Here is a 14,287-nt window from a genome sequence, read left to right on the forward strand (position 1 = left end):
GAGGAAGGGTTTTACAAGGTATGACTATTGTATGTTAGGATAATGTTTATGTTTATACAGTTACTACAAAAGAAAGATGCAGAAAATGTTAGGAAACAACTTGGATGTGTTGTTAGATGGAATCTGTCACCAAATATTGCTGCCCCGTCTGAGAGCAGCATGATGTAAGGGCAGAGACCCTGATTCTAGCGATGTATCACTTACTGGGCTGTTTGTTGCAGGTTTGATTAAACACTGTTTTATCTGCGGCAGATCTAATAGTTCTCTGAATGATGAGCCCTGTATAACCTCACCCACTTCACTGATTGGCAGAGTTCTGTGTACACTCTGCATAGGCCGAAAGCTGACAATCAGTGGTAGGGTCGTAGCTTGACTACCTGTCAGAAGGTTTGCTAGTCCTCTAGTAATCTCCTGCTGATAAAACTATTATATAAAAACGACAGCAAGCAGCACAGTAAGTGACACATCACTGGAATAAGGGTTTCTGTCTCTATATTGTGCTGCTCTCAGATTAGTTAGAAAAAACCTAGTAACAGATTCCCTTTAAGTAACTCTCCATAGACAGCTTGCATGCTACATATGACCATAAGGCAAAACGAAATACAAGGCTAAGGGGGATGGCCAATAAATGAGATTGTATAATGAGGATTATAAATCGGATATGAAAACTGCAATTGGGTTATGGTAAAAGATAAGATACAAACAATAAAAGATATTAAAAGTTATACAATAATACGGCATAGAAAACTGGGAGTGTAATTATAATCAGTCTTCATGTAACTAGACTATTGTGTTACTTGTATTGTATTACTTTATGGAAGGTTTCTCTATTGAATTTTTTTTTTTACTTTGTGAGCGATAAACACTCACTATAGATTACAGAAACTCAAAATGGATGGGTAACTGGGTATGACGTTGAGAAAAATTGGGCAAAACACTTCAAGAGAAGTTATCTGTGATGGTAGTTAAAGGTCTCTTTCATGGGCTGGTAATTGACAGAGCAAACTTATAGCAAGAATCTGTCAGTAGGATCAACCCTCCTAAGTCATCTATATGGGCATGTAGATCATAGAAAGCCGAATAAAATGATACCTTGATATCTGCAATCTGATGTCTTTCTCTAGAGAAATCCACATTTTTCTTAATATGTAAATTAGCTGTTAAGATCTATGGGCCGGACATAGTTCTCCCTGAGATTCTGCCTCCAGAGATTATTGTAAATGAAAGGAGGAGTTACCAGTGTAAGACATGTAATGACTGACAGTCTGCTCTCCTGATCTACATGTCTCACACTAGTAATTCCCCTTTCCATTTAAAATAAGCTCTGGGGCCAGATTATCAGGGAGATCTATGTCCTGCCCATAGATCTTAACATAAAAATGTGAATTTCTCTGGAATAACATATCTGATCGCAGATATCAAGGTATCATTTTATTCAACTTCTTATGTCGTATTAGGAGGGTTGATAATATTGACAGATGCCCTTTAATAAGAACGCTCGTTCCTAATCATGACACCGGTCATCCATCCAACAAACTGGCTGACTGCATCTCTTACGCGTGCCTAATATTATAATTGTCAGCAGCACATCTCAGGTGTAAACTGGGGGTAAGCTGCTAGCAAAAAGCATATTGGATGGGGACCAAGCCTGTGTAAAATGGCATGTAAAAATCATCGATCGGCACTCGTTCAGGAAGGATCGGCCCTAAGAGATGGTATCGGCCTGTTTAAAAGCCACTGATCGATTGGCACTCGTTTAGGAAGTATCGGTCCTAAGAGATGGTATTGGCCTGTTTAAAGGGCATCGATCGATCGGCACTCGTTTAGGAAGGATCGTCCCTAAGATGGTATCGGAATTTGATGGGATCATATACGACAAAAGTGTAAATAAAAAGGGTGGCGTGGTGGAATGAGCAAGCAACATGAGCCATTGGAGGGAAAAGCCAAGGTTTGGATAAATGAGGACAAAGTAATGGAATACACTGATGAGTATGATGAGGTTAGTGGTGGTTATATGAGATGGATATAATGGATGGATACAGATGATGATGGAAAGATTAAATGATATATTGTAAAGTAATGGTTGTAAAATCACGGCATGGAGGGTCGATTAGTATCCATTGACAATATCAAATATGCCGCACTTGTACATCAAAGAGCCTGAATCGCTTTAGTAATTGGGTACAAGGTACGTTCCCGCTCACAAGGTCAAGGCGAGCCGCAAGGCTTACCGTCCAAGGAAAATAAGCAGATGTTGAAAACAAGGCTATTGCGTTTCACATCACGCTAATACACAAATAATAATTTGGGATTTTTTTTCGTCCAAGTTTATGGCTCTGTGTGCAATGTTCTACTCTTTCTATTTAGGTTACACTGTGTTCCTGCATGGCTTAATGTGTACCATAAAGAAGTTTCATATTCCACTCCTATCTTGGTGATAGGACTAACCCAGGAGGTTTTTATTTTTTATAAAGGAGAACTTCATGAACAGAATCCTAATGCTGATAAAAGATAGCGGTCCAGTTTTTCATCGGACTTGAGTTTGCAGACTCTGAGGGTAAGCAGCTCAATGTCAGTCTGCTGCAGTAAAGCTAGTTTCAGATGGTAATGCTAAAAGACCTAGAAAACTGAGCCAATATCTAGTACAGCATTGAAAGGCAAAAAATAAATTTAGACGGGCTTCACTCCATTTCATTCATCTAATGTAATGCACGGGTACACGGAAGCACAGGATACACATGAAGCGATCATTACATGAACCTGGGTCTGTCTGCTTCTAAGTCTACAAATCCACTTACGCTTTCCACTGTCTTCACTGCAAGTATACATAGTAATCTATAATAGTTCATTGTCAAAACAAGTAGGCAAAAAAAAAAAAGGAAAACAGCAAATAAACCAAATAATTATTCTTATAAGGGTTACGGCTGTATACAGCACAAATGATGGTATATTTATATTGAATATACATATTTGTGTATATTAAGCTCATAACCAGGTATACGAGAATCATTCTTACCTGCTTCTGACAGGTCTCGAAGAGAGCTGCTGAGAGCGCTGCGTTTTAGTCCTTCGCTTGTGGCGTAGCTGTCATCTAGACAAGTCCTGTTCAATGTGCCGTTACCAGACTCCTTCTTCAAACTGGAGCATTGAGACATACTGGGACGCACCACTCCCTTCTGCTTCTCTAGCTCCGCTGAAGCAAACACAATGAGTAGAAGGGAAAAATGAGCTGCGTTATCAACTCACAGAAATCCAATACTGAAGAACGAGAAGCATTCTTATCTGGGATTTCACTGACGAGATCCCGTCCTTAGGACACACTACATTAGGTTAGGGCAACAATAGTCTGTTAATAACAATCTGACAAATCCAAGATTGTACGCCACCTTCAGGAACTAGAGCCTGAATATAACCGAGGCACCCCTATACATCCATATTCAGGCTAGACTGTGTGCGTGAAACGCGTCAGTGTTTTGTCGTTGGGGATTTTAATGATGTATAAAGCCTTGAAAATGTAAATCCACTATACTCATTATTATTTTACCCTGAATGCCCTAACCGGTCCATGCATAAATTGGAGTTGAGCTTGAATTTATTTCTTTTTTTTAGGTATAACATATTTGGTAACAACCATATGTCACATCTTCACCTTTCCAGGAGCCCTCTTGGCATCTGAGCTATCCTGATGGAATTCTTCGTTTGTCTTGGTTCTTCATATTTTTAGATTGGCCATATAGATAGCACAGGTGATATGGACGCTGTCCCTTCGAGCCAAGAGAGTGACAAGGGGCCACCATATAGTGTATGCTATGTACCCCACCTTCTGATTAGTAGTGTGAGAAGGTATTTAGTGGGCAAAATTTGGCATCACTAACATGTACTCTAAAGGGCATTATTCTAGTAAGAGCTTCCCCTTCCTTAGTTGAATATGTAGCAATTATTTGTATTCACCCACTGATTAAATGTCCATGATTTGCTTAGATGCAAATTGCCTCTTCAGAGAAAAAGAGGACTTGAACTCTATAGCGCCACCTGTTGGTAGTAGCGATCCTACAAGTCACAATCAACCCTTTAACGAGTCTTGTAATATGACTTAGGATAAAGCATGATTTGCTTAGGAATATTAGTCAACCGGTAGACCAAAATCCATATGTGGCCTTTGGGCCAGGAGAAGACTGTGATGTCCTGGCATCTTGGTCACTTGGCCATACTTTTAATAGAATTTTCTGTTTTTTATTCCGTAGATCTTCACTAGATCTACTAATACATCCCCTGTTCACTGACATCATTGTGACATTATATACTCAGAATGTATATACCTTTGTACTTACACTCTATTCTGTATTTTTCCATTTCCTGAACTTCTGCAATGGACTCTCTCAAGTCATCTGTGAACTTCTTGCGATCCTGGGGATTTGGTGCATTGAAGTTTATGAGTACTTTAATATCTGCTCCTGGAATTGCTGATGTGAGTCGGATGCCATTTGGGTAGTCTAAAATGAACAAAGAGTAACAATCAATGAATTAATCTAGAAATAGAGCGTGCAGTGAAGCTCGGCGTCATGTCCGTAATGTAATATCTGCACAGTAGCTCAACCATCAAAGAAGAAATTTGCTAAAACAATCCTCTTTGCAAGGCTCAAACCTTAACAACAGTGTGGTTGACCCATGGCAACGCACTTTTAAGGTTAGGGACCTACTAAAATGTTCACCGTGACGTGGTAGTGGTTGTTATACAGTCTGATGACAATGTTAAACTAAGAACCTTGTGTTCAGTTTTACAAATTTGCGAGCTTTGGATGTGCAGTCCATGTCCTTTTCTACAGCTGTGGTATAATGCATGATCTGTCTCCTCTTTGTTGCTAAACATAGTACCAGCACTCTGTCCATTTGGCTCAGTAGTTTTAATTAGCAGGAGACTGCAAAAGGGGTTCCATCTATTCTAGATCTCAGCTTTTAGTCTGAGATCTTGTGGAAACTGAGGGTTTTTTTTTTTTTTATCTATTCACCTTGGGTTGGTACTATATGGTGACCCTTGTTGCTGTGATGCTGCACCTTTGGGGTGGTGTGACCAGGAGCTATGGGGGCTTTGCCTTGCTGCATTGGTGCTGTGGGGCACCGGGTCACTCGTCCCCTGATTCAGTACTGCTTTGGCGGCGGTCGGCACACAGTGCCCCACATTTAAGGTTCACCGTGAAGTGGCAGCGGGCTTCATACAGTCTGATCAGAATGTTAAAGTAACAACCTCTTGCTCATTTTTATACATTTTTTTCTTAGCTGCAATAGATCAGTGTATAAGTTTTGATGTATGGCCCAGGAGCGGACATATCATTGGTGCAACCTGTGCAGCCACACAGGGACCCAAGAGGTGAGGGGGCCATATCAACCTCAAAAGCAGGAGCAATTGCACATTATAATGAGAAATTGAACTGCAAAGAGCCCATATATTGTTCTAAATTCCATCAGAAGCCAGGACATCAAATGAGCGCATAGAAACAATAAAGAACAATCCAAACATCAGATGATGTAAAACAAAATCATTTATGGTCTCAGAAAACACTACGCCTTTCACAAAGGCTCCTTTATCAAGTGATCTGTGGTTTAGATCAAGCAATTTGCAATTATACTTTTGATATAATGGTACTTTAAAAAAGACCTATCATGTAAAAAGTGGCCAGTTTTTATTTTCATGTTATTCTGAGTATTTAGCTTTTTGTTTTGTTTAACGCCGACATGTGGTCCCAGAGATATGAGCCATTTACTATTTGACAAATCGGGTATGGCCCACAGGCTCCTCTGGGGCGTGTCTTTAGGCTGTTTTGCATAATTATCCTTTGAGACACACCCTCTTTTATAAAAAGACCATAAAAAGTTGTGCCATAAAAGGGCTCGTATCTTTGGAATCATATGACAGATTTTGAAAAAAAAAAAAAAAAAAATAATGCTCAGGGGAGCAACAAAAACACACAACGACAAAAAAAAAACTATCAATTTTTGACCTGCTAACCGGTCCACTTTAAATAAACCTTTTCCCAAATATCTTACTGAATTCAGAAATAAGCAAGGACTTTACATTCTTTGCACTCCCTGGTTTATCTATTGATTACACCTGACAGTTCCTGAGAAACCGAAGACACAAGAAATGAATCTGCCTTGTGTAATTCATGAAATTTTCTCGAGAGCCGGAAGCTAATGGCATCTGCTTTTATTTTTAGGAATATAAGGTAACAGTGTTCCTTCAGGCGTAAAAAACAAAATAATGTTATTTCTTCACACATTAGTGTTACATTATAGCACGATATTAATTCTTGGCTGATGATCATATATTATCCAATGCCCATAAATCTGTCATATATGCCCAAGGGGGAGCAGATGTGCTATAATGACGGCTTATGGTATCATCTATAACTTCGGGATCCCAAAAGAGAGATCTGTCGAAGACCAGAAAAATATTTAATATTCTCCTGAGTAAACTGTCAGCGAGATATAATTCTCCATACGAAATACCCAGAACTTGACATAGTGCTAAATAAAGCGGAAATATTTGTGTTACGGCACAAGGTCACGGGTAATATATAATAGCCGTCCTATTACTTGGCGGGTTATGAGCATAGACAAGAATATATAGAAATCTAAATAAATATTGCGACAGGCAATGATTAATGTCACCATGGCGTAATAAAAGCGAGGCTTAGTATGGAGGGCCACTGTTATAAACAATCACATCACCGAGTACAAAGTCGCCTGCCAGGACGCTTTAGCATTTGCCGCCTAATGGACTCCACAAATACTCTGCACTGCGGTGACCTGCTGAAGCTTTTGTGAATAATGCCGTTTAAGACTTGTGCAAATTGACATTTACAGAACAATTTACGGCTTTCACACCTGTCTTCTCGAGAATTCGTCTCGTTTTCTATCATCCGTGCTTTAGAGCGAACGGTTGCCTCGCAACCGCACAGCTATAAACTAAGGGCGGGCGCACAATGGCGATTACCGACTAAACAATGCATCAATTTCACCTGCAAAATGAAAATTCTCAGTGTTAATTGATGGATGTAAATGAAGAGTTTGATATATAAAGGGTCTCTCCAAACAGAACTTAAAATCTGAGTTTTACCTAGGACTCCAAATTCCTCCTAATCACCATGGCTTTACCTCCCATTGCTAGTCCATTTTTTAAAGGGAACCTGTCAGCAGCTTTTACTCCCTAAAAAAAAAACACATTTATGTGACTGTAGTGCCCTTTAAAAGATAAGTCAACCCCTTATGGACCCCAAAGTGCTACTGTTTTTTAATTTAAGTCTGGAAGTGCACTAGGATGTGATGGTGCACTTACAGCTCCTCAGTCTCACGTGATAGTGGTGCACTTACAGCTCCTCAGTCTCACACTGTATTCCTGATCTAGCAGCATCCTCCCCTGGCTGATTGACAGGTTGTTTGCTGTTATACACTGGCCATTGCCCTGTCCATCAACCAGGGAATGGTGCCGTCAGTACCGGAGTACATAGTGAGCTGTAAGTGCATCATCACTTCAAGGATGAACTTCAAAACAAGATTTCTCGAAGGTATAGCAGCACTTTGGGGTCAGAAAGGGATTGATGTGCAAATCTTTTAAAGGGCTACAAATAAATGGTTACGGAGAATCAAAATTGCTGACAGGTTCCCTTTAAACATTCCGCATCCTTCTACCAGAAGACAGCCTGACCTGAGACCTTCTTCAACAATTCATACTCTTTCCTATGGGCAATGTTAAGGTAAAGACAAACAAAAACAAATATGAGTATAATGGATAGTAGGACTTAGGACCCCCATGCACATTTGTCTGACAGCTAACTTCCCTGAATCTCCCATACACGGGAGTGCACGGCAGACCGCTCCTATATAAGAGAGCTGTTACTGACTCCTCTGGCAGCACTGTACCTCTGTTGGGAACAAAAGGATTGGCTTTTGGGATTCCAACATGCCGATCCTTCTCCCCTTCAACATCACCTGTCACAGGAGAGGTGGGAGGTTATTACACACATTAAGTATCTGATCGCTCGCTCGACTGACAGCTATCTCTCCCGATTTCCACATACACAGGAACACTCGTCTTCTGCGTTTTCAATGAGAGAGCTGCTGCCAGATTCTTCTGGCAGCACCTTATCCTCAGGCGAACAAAAGGATAGACTGTCGGAAATCCAATGTGCCGAAACCTTCTCTCACCTGATATCATCAGTCGGGGCAGAGTCGGGAGACGTCCATACAAATTAGACAGTAAGCCTACCCCAGCGAAATCGAAGGTCTGTCCGACTTTACTCTATATAGTGTTGATTGGAGCCTATAGTATTCAGCCAGAGCCCAGGGATTATCATAAAAAGCACCAAGATCGGAATTCAAAATTTTGAATTTGAGGTTTGAGGTTATTTTTATCTTCTACAGCTCATTTAAATTCCATGCAACATCTAGGCTATAATTTTATTGATGCGACTCCAAAAAGATGCCCCCATTTACAGCCCACAAGAGTCGATGTAAAACTTACACTGATTTTCGAACAGCATAACTTGCATTCCATAGAGGGAGAATGACTGCCGAAAGCTGTAGGTTACAGAATTTTTCTTCTTCTGGAAGATTTTCGTTACCTGGAAGGCATTTAATAATTATACATTTAGCGTTTGGTGGGCTATATTGGGCTTCCACTAACAATTCATTAATCGAACAAACTAAAGCTGCTTTCTGAAACGCTACAGTACATAAGCATTGAATATATGAAATTGGAACTGAATGGGTGCTGTAAAAAACAAGTTTAAAAATGAAGGTACTTAGCGCACAGATTGGCCAACTCATGTGTGCCCAACAGCCAGGGACAAGGCGTATCCCTTTGTTTGGACCCTAACCTAACATGACACCTCTCTCGGGCTAGTTACATATTATGTTGGGTCAGAGTCCCAATAAAGGGGTACGCCTTGTCACTGGCTGTAGGGCACACATGAGCTTTAATTTGTTAGTTACATATAGAGTGGCTCTCTGAGCTTTCACCTGTTCACATTTGTCTTACTGTTTGGAAGTGACAGTCAGTCTTTTGATATTTGTACATTCCTTAATCCGACATTAATAGGTCCTAATAAATGCTAGATCAAGGAACATTTTGAATTACTGAAGAAACTTACATTAAAGTCAATTTTAAATAGTTGGGATTTGTACTTTCGGATTTTCTGGTGCTGTAGCTAATCCCCATTCATAACAATGTACTGATGCACAATTTGTCTAGAAAAATGCTGAAGGGGCCACAGCATTCCAGCAAGCGCCACTGACTTTGGTATTTATCGGTGGTCCAATGAGTTGGGCTGTCACTGACCACACATTGATGATTAATCTGAGAGCAGTATGATGCAGAGACAGAGACCCTGATTCCAGCTATGTATAACTTACTGGGCTGCTTGCTGTCATTTTGATTCAATGATTGTTTTTCTTCTGCTGCAGATCTAGCAGTGCTCAGAATGTCCCGTATAACCCCGCCTACACCACTGATTGACAGCTCTCTGTGTCCACTGTATATTGATAGAAAGCTGATAATCAGTAGTGAAGATGTGGTTGGACCAAGAGTCACAAGACACCTAGTCCTCTAGTGATAATCTCCTGCTGATAAAACACGGATTTAACTGAAACAACAACACAAAGCCCAGTAACTTATATATTGCTGGAATCAGGGTCTCAGCCCCCACATCATGTTGCTCTCGGATTACATGATAAAAACCTGCTGACAGATTCCTTTGAAGGGGACAGTGCCCAATGTGTTTTTTTTGTCAGCCTAGATAGTTATATAATGTCTAATGATTGTCTGTCCGACTGAACACAGGCACATGCGTTGTACTAAACCCCATCATTGTTTTACGCCCAGCGTCCTGCTTCTCCCGTTTATCTGCAGTTTTACAAAACTGCATTTACAATGCCGGCAGCAAAGCCTTTCATAAATGTAGAGATTAAGAAGAAGTCTCATCTCTTTGATCTCCAAATCTATTTTTGGGAAAGGATGAAAGCTCCAAATTTATAGTGATAAAACTTTTAACAGTTTTTGAATGCTTCGAGCTGTACAAAAAACATGTCCTGTGCACTATCCATCCAAAAAAGGAGCCGCTAGTATACAATATATTGCCTCCTGAGCCTTACAGGCAATATGTACTAATAATAAGGTATCCTGACTAAACGATGTCTGATCCATGACTTCCGGGGATAGACCCCGCTTGAGGCAGTGCATTTTCTCTCACCCAAGAGAATCAGGTCAATCATGAAAATCACCCTCTGATCAGCATAGTGTAATCAGATTCTGTTGGATGAGGAGAAGATCAAGAAAACAAATTCTCCATCTTCTCCCTTGTGTCTTCAAATGGAAATCAGACTGCACTTAGATGTCATCCGAGTGCAGTCCGATGGTTTCCACAAACTCATTGACTAGCATGGCTGAGTGCAATCTGAATATCAGATCATAATCGGGCATGCAACAATTTTTTTTCCTCGTACTGGCTAGAGGAACCAATCTGATCTCATGTGCATGTGCCCCTAACCTGATACATACCACTAACAGGTCATTAAACAGGAAGATTTCTCTCTGATGTAAGCCAAGTTTTTGGGGTTTGTTTGGATCGGGGACTTCGAAAAGACGGCAGTAGCAGACCAGTCTTCGATGCGGTAAGGAAAGGACCTGTAAGTAGAAAAGCAATATTTTCAAGAGGTGGTCAGAATCCAGAACGAAGGTGTTATCAAATCATGAGTGTTACGGCCGCATACGCATTACAGTTAGAGGGACTTGCTGATTTTCGTAGGGCCTGTGTCAGGGACGAAGAGGATTGGGCATCTTCCAAGGCAGGTGATATCAGGGGAGAGAAGGATCAGGAATTTTCAGTTTCAAGGTCTGATTCTTTTGCTCTCCATGCCAATGTACAATATATGCATGCTCTGCAAAACTGAGCGTGCATGATTATGATGGGATGATGGAGGATCATGATGGATCAAAAAGCGAACAAAAAGGTAAATGGGTCTAAGGTTATATAGGATCTGCTTTAAGATGACTCTTTAGTAGATTCACTAATGACTATTTCAGGGCTGAGCCACTATGGTGAATCCATTGACACTTATGATCCTCTATCAGCCAGTTCAGACTTTCCTTCAGTGGAAGATCACTCCGGATCTGGATTTCATCATACCCAAAGCACTTGGGCCCCGATTCACCAACACTAGCGATTTTCACCCCGGTCTTGATGAGGAGGTGTGTTGGAGTCAGAACATTTTTTTCAGAACTTAGATGCGTCAAAATTTTGTGAAATTTCAAAAGCTTTTGCGCCAGGATTCTGGTGTAAAAGTGTTGATAAATCGGGGTCTTAAATTTTACATCTCTACACGCAAATAAAAATCATGACCCTACAGAGTAACGGGCTTCTCCAATGCCAGAACTTGGACTTATAATATTTGATGCTCCCCAGACTGCGGAGAAAACGAACCGGTCTCTCATCATTGTCAGATTTTTCTAAATCTTATTGAAGCCTAGTCCTGAACCTACATAAATACACGTAAACAAACACATTAATAAATGTGATGTGCGACAGACGCGGGGCAGAAGTATAGTCAATTCTGACGTGCTAGATTTACAAAAAACAAACATAGAAACATTGAGTGGTCCTTTACCAATGACAAGGGTTGTCTCTATAAAAAAAAGCAAAAAAAAAAAAAGCTAAGATGAGCCATCGACATTCGATTGGGGTCCAACCTCTAGAAAAAGTTGCATTTTCTGGAGGTTATATATCAGATTACTGACACTGGGCGATGATATAACCTCTATGTGATTACTGGGCCAAACGGATGGATTCTGAAAGAACTCTAGAAGAGTCAACTGGAAACAAAGTGACAGCGGTGACATTTAGTTTTAGCGTACATTAACACTGCATTGATTATCAGGAACGTGTGAGGTCCTAAGCACTGTCGCTTGCTTCCCGATAATTGTGAAATGTGAACAGACCGTCGATCTATCAATGACAGCAAAACACTTGTTTGTCGGGTGAAATGATCTCTTAGTTTCATAAGAAAAGTTTGAGTCAGAGGGTTGTACCTACATTGATCGAACATTGATGGCTGGGAAAACCTCAGGACACCAATGTGCTCTGATCTAATCTGGATTTTTACTGTGATAAGACCTGATGAGGGCAGAGTATCACCTTGGGGAATACAAGCTAAAGGAAACCTGTCTTGTTCATGCAATCCAATCTGTTACTAATACAGTTGTGAGGTGCCAAGGGGAGAGGTACTAGAAAACAGGTATGTTTCTCCCCGTTTCATTTCATATGTCTCCCTGTACTGATGATGAAGCCAGTTTATTTCACTGTAATCCAGTCCTGGTTTCCTTAGTGATCATCATGGAAAGGACTGGTAGTTCCCCCTCCACTAATTCAATCCAGGTTTTGGTTTCCTGACTGGTCCAGCTGATATAATCAGGAGGAGCTGGAATCTCTCTCTTCTGCTGAGCTGGGAGCTGACACAGTAAGATAACATGGACTTGTTTGCGGTTATATAGGTTTATTTTGTAGTTAGCCTGCTATTGTTAGTTAGTGGCCAGACGGCCTTAGACGTTTTATTTCATGTTTGGCATGTGTAACATTGGATAACAAGTGTGCACAATAAATATGCCGTGTCCATATTGCTAGTCTGCTGAAGTGACTTCATAGCCACACGCTTGTGCCAAAGCAAAGATCCCAGCTGAGCTATCTATTCCCCACACAGTATAGAGAAGAAGCTGAGCAGAATGATACCTAGGTTTGTGGGTGGAAAGATTTAGTATATTTTGTTTTTATTCATTGACATCCCTAGTGCTTGTATGTATATGAGTCCAGTGGGCGGTGCTAATCAGTGATTGACAGGTATTTCTGCATGCACAGTACAGATTGTTTTGATAAATCAGTATCAGATTGGTGGGAGGCAAACTCCTGGCAGACCTACTGATCGGCTGATTGAAGGAAATAGCGCTGTAAATTGTGTAGTGGTCGTGAATGGTACTGCAGCACTCTTTTATTCACATGAATAGGAGTACCATTCACGGCCACTTCACAATGTAAGGAGCTATGCCAGGTCCAGTGTGCAGTGGCTTGGAATACGGCTGGAGGACTTTCTTTATCTGAATCTTCGCTGTGCCGCATGGGGCAGGGGTGACTTTCTCCATGCCAAGAATTGTAGCAACCTCAACAAGGGTGATCAGGTTTTCCTACATCCTTTGTGTATCTTGTCCAAAAGTTGTACCACCACTGATCTGATATTCTTGCAAAGAAAACTATTTCAAAGGGAATGTCCACTACTATGACAAACCCTTCTTGATCAAAATGTTTGGCCCCAATAAAATAATAAAGCCTATACTCACCTCCCATGTCGGCGCCATTCCCGCGGTGTCAACACTCGCTCTCTCCGGGGCTTTCGACGTGACGTCGGCACCCAATCAGCGCTGGCGTCACTGTCTCTGCTTTCGTACAAATCGAACATGGAAAGGAAGTTCGAGTTGCAGAGGATCCCGAAATTCCTCTTCATTTTCGATTTGTCGGAAGGAGGAGACAGTGACACCAGTGCTGATTGGATGCCGACATTACGTGTCACAACACCGCGGGAGAGCGAGTGCCCGCGGGAACGGTGCTGCCACGGGAGGAGAGTATAAAACGTATTATTTTATCGGGGCCAAGAGAGGGGGTATGACAAGAAGTTGGCCAAGTAGTGGGCAACTTCTTTAACATACATATGGGGAAAAAAAATATAGTGTTAAGCATATACTAATAAGGGGAACGTGTCAGAACAAAAGGAGACATTAGACACTTTAGACGAGATCTAGCAGAGTTTAGCTAAAAAAGTGTTAACAAAACGAATACCTACACAGCCAAGTCCGTGGTGTAGGGATCCGATCTACAGTAAAAAGACACACAAAGTCATTAGCAATAAAAAAAATAACATAAGAAACAAAGGAAATGCAGAGTGACAACACAACCAGGTGGTGAAAAAACTCCAACATGTATTCTGTAGAATTGGACAAAAAAAAAAAAACACCTTGCACATTTTCATCTCAGAACTTTCAACACCACATGTGAAGAACTAACGCGTTTCACTAGATTGCAGCGCACTTTACGAGCTAAAAGTTTCATGATGGGATTGGATGGATCTCCTGGGGAAGTTACTGCTGCCAGAAGCCAGGCCGGGGCATGATATTTCCAGGGATCCTATAAAATAACCTACAGCTTTGGCTTTGTGATATTAATACTGCAAAACGATGCAGCAACCCTGG

At 41.0% G+C, this 14,287-nt stretch overlaps 1 protein-coding gene across 8 annotated transcripts in view; it reads right to left on the reverse strand.

Moving 5' to 3' along the window:
• IQSEC1 (IQ motif and Sec7 domain ArfGEF 1) overlaps nt 1–14,287 on the reverse strand; it is an 893,482-nt gene that overhangs the window by 23,703 nt on the left and 855,492 nt on the right. For 7 of the 8 annotated variants that reach the window (XM_073574276.1, XM_073574280.1, XM_073574277.1 and 4 more), the window contains 5 exons: nt 13,882–13,911; nt 10,556–10,681; nt 8,522–8,621; nt 4,332–4,493; nt 3,017–3,193 (listed from right to left, as the gene is read on the reverse strand). In XM_073574276.1, the coding sequence (XP_073430377.1) occupies nt 3,017–3,193; nt 4,332–4,493; nt 8,522–8,621; nt 10,556–10,681; nt 13,882–13,911 (595 nt within the window). Of the gene's footprint in view, nt 1–2,790; nt 2,836–3,016; nt 3,194–4,331; nt 4,494–8,521; nt 8,622–10,555; nt 10,682–13,881; nt 13,912–14,287 lie in introns of those variants that run through there. The other variant, XM_073574281.1, reaches the window with a different exon arrangement.

This window comes from Dendrobates tinctorius, unplaced genomic scaffold (assembly GCF_039654945.1).
Source record: "Dendrobates tinctorius isolate UK_male_01 unplaced genomic scaffold, ASM3965494v1 ptg000038l, whole genome shotgun sequence".
Taxonomy (NCBI): domain Eukaryota; kingdom Metazoa; phylum Chordata; class Amphibia; order Anura; family Dendrobatidae; genus Dendrobates; species Dendrobates tinctorius.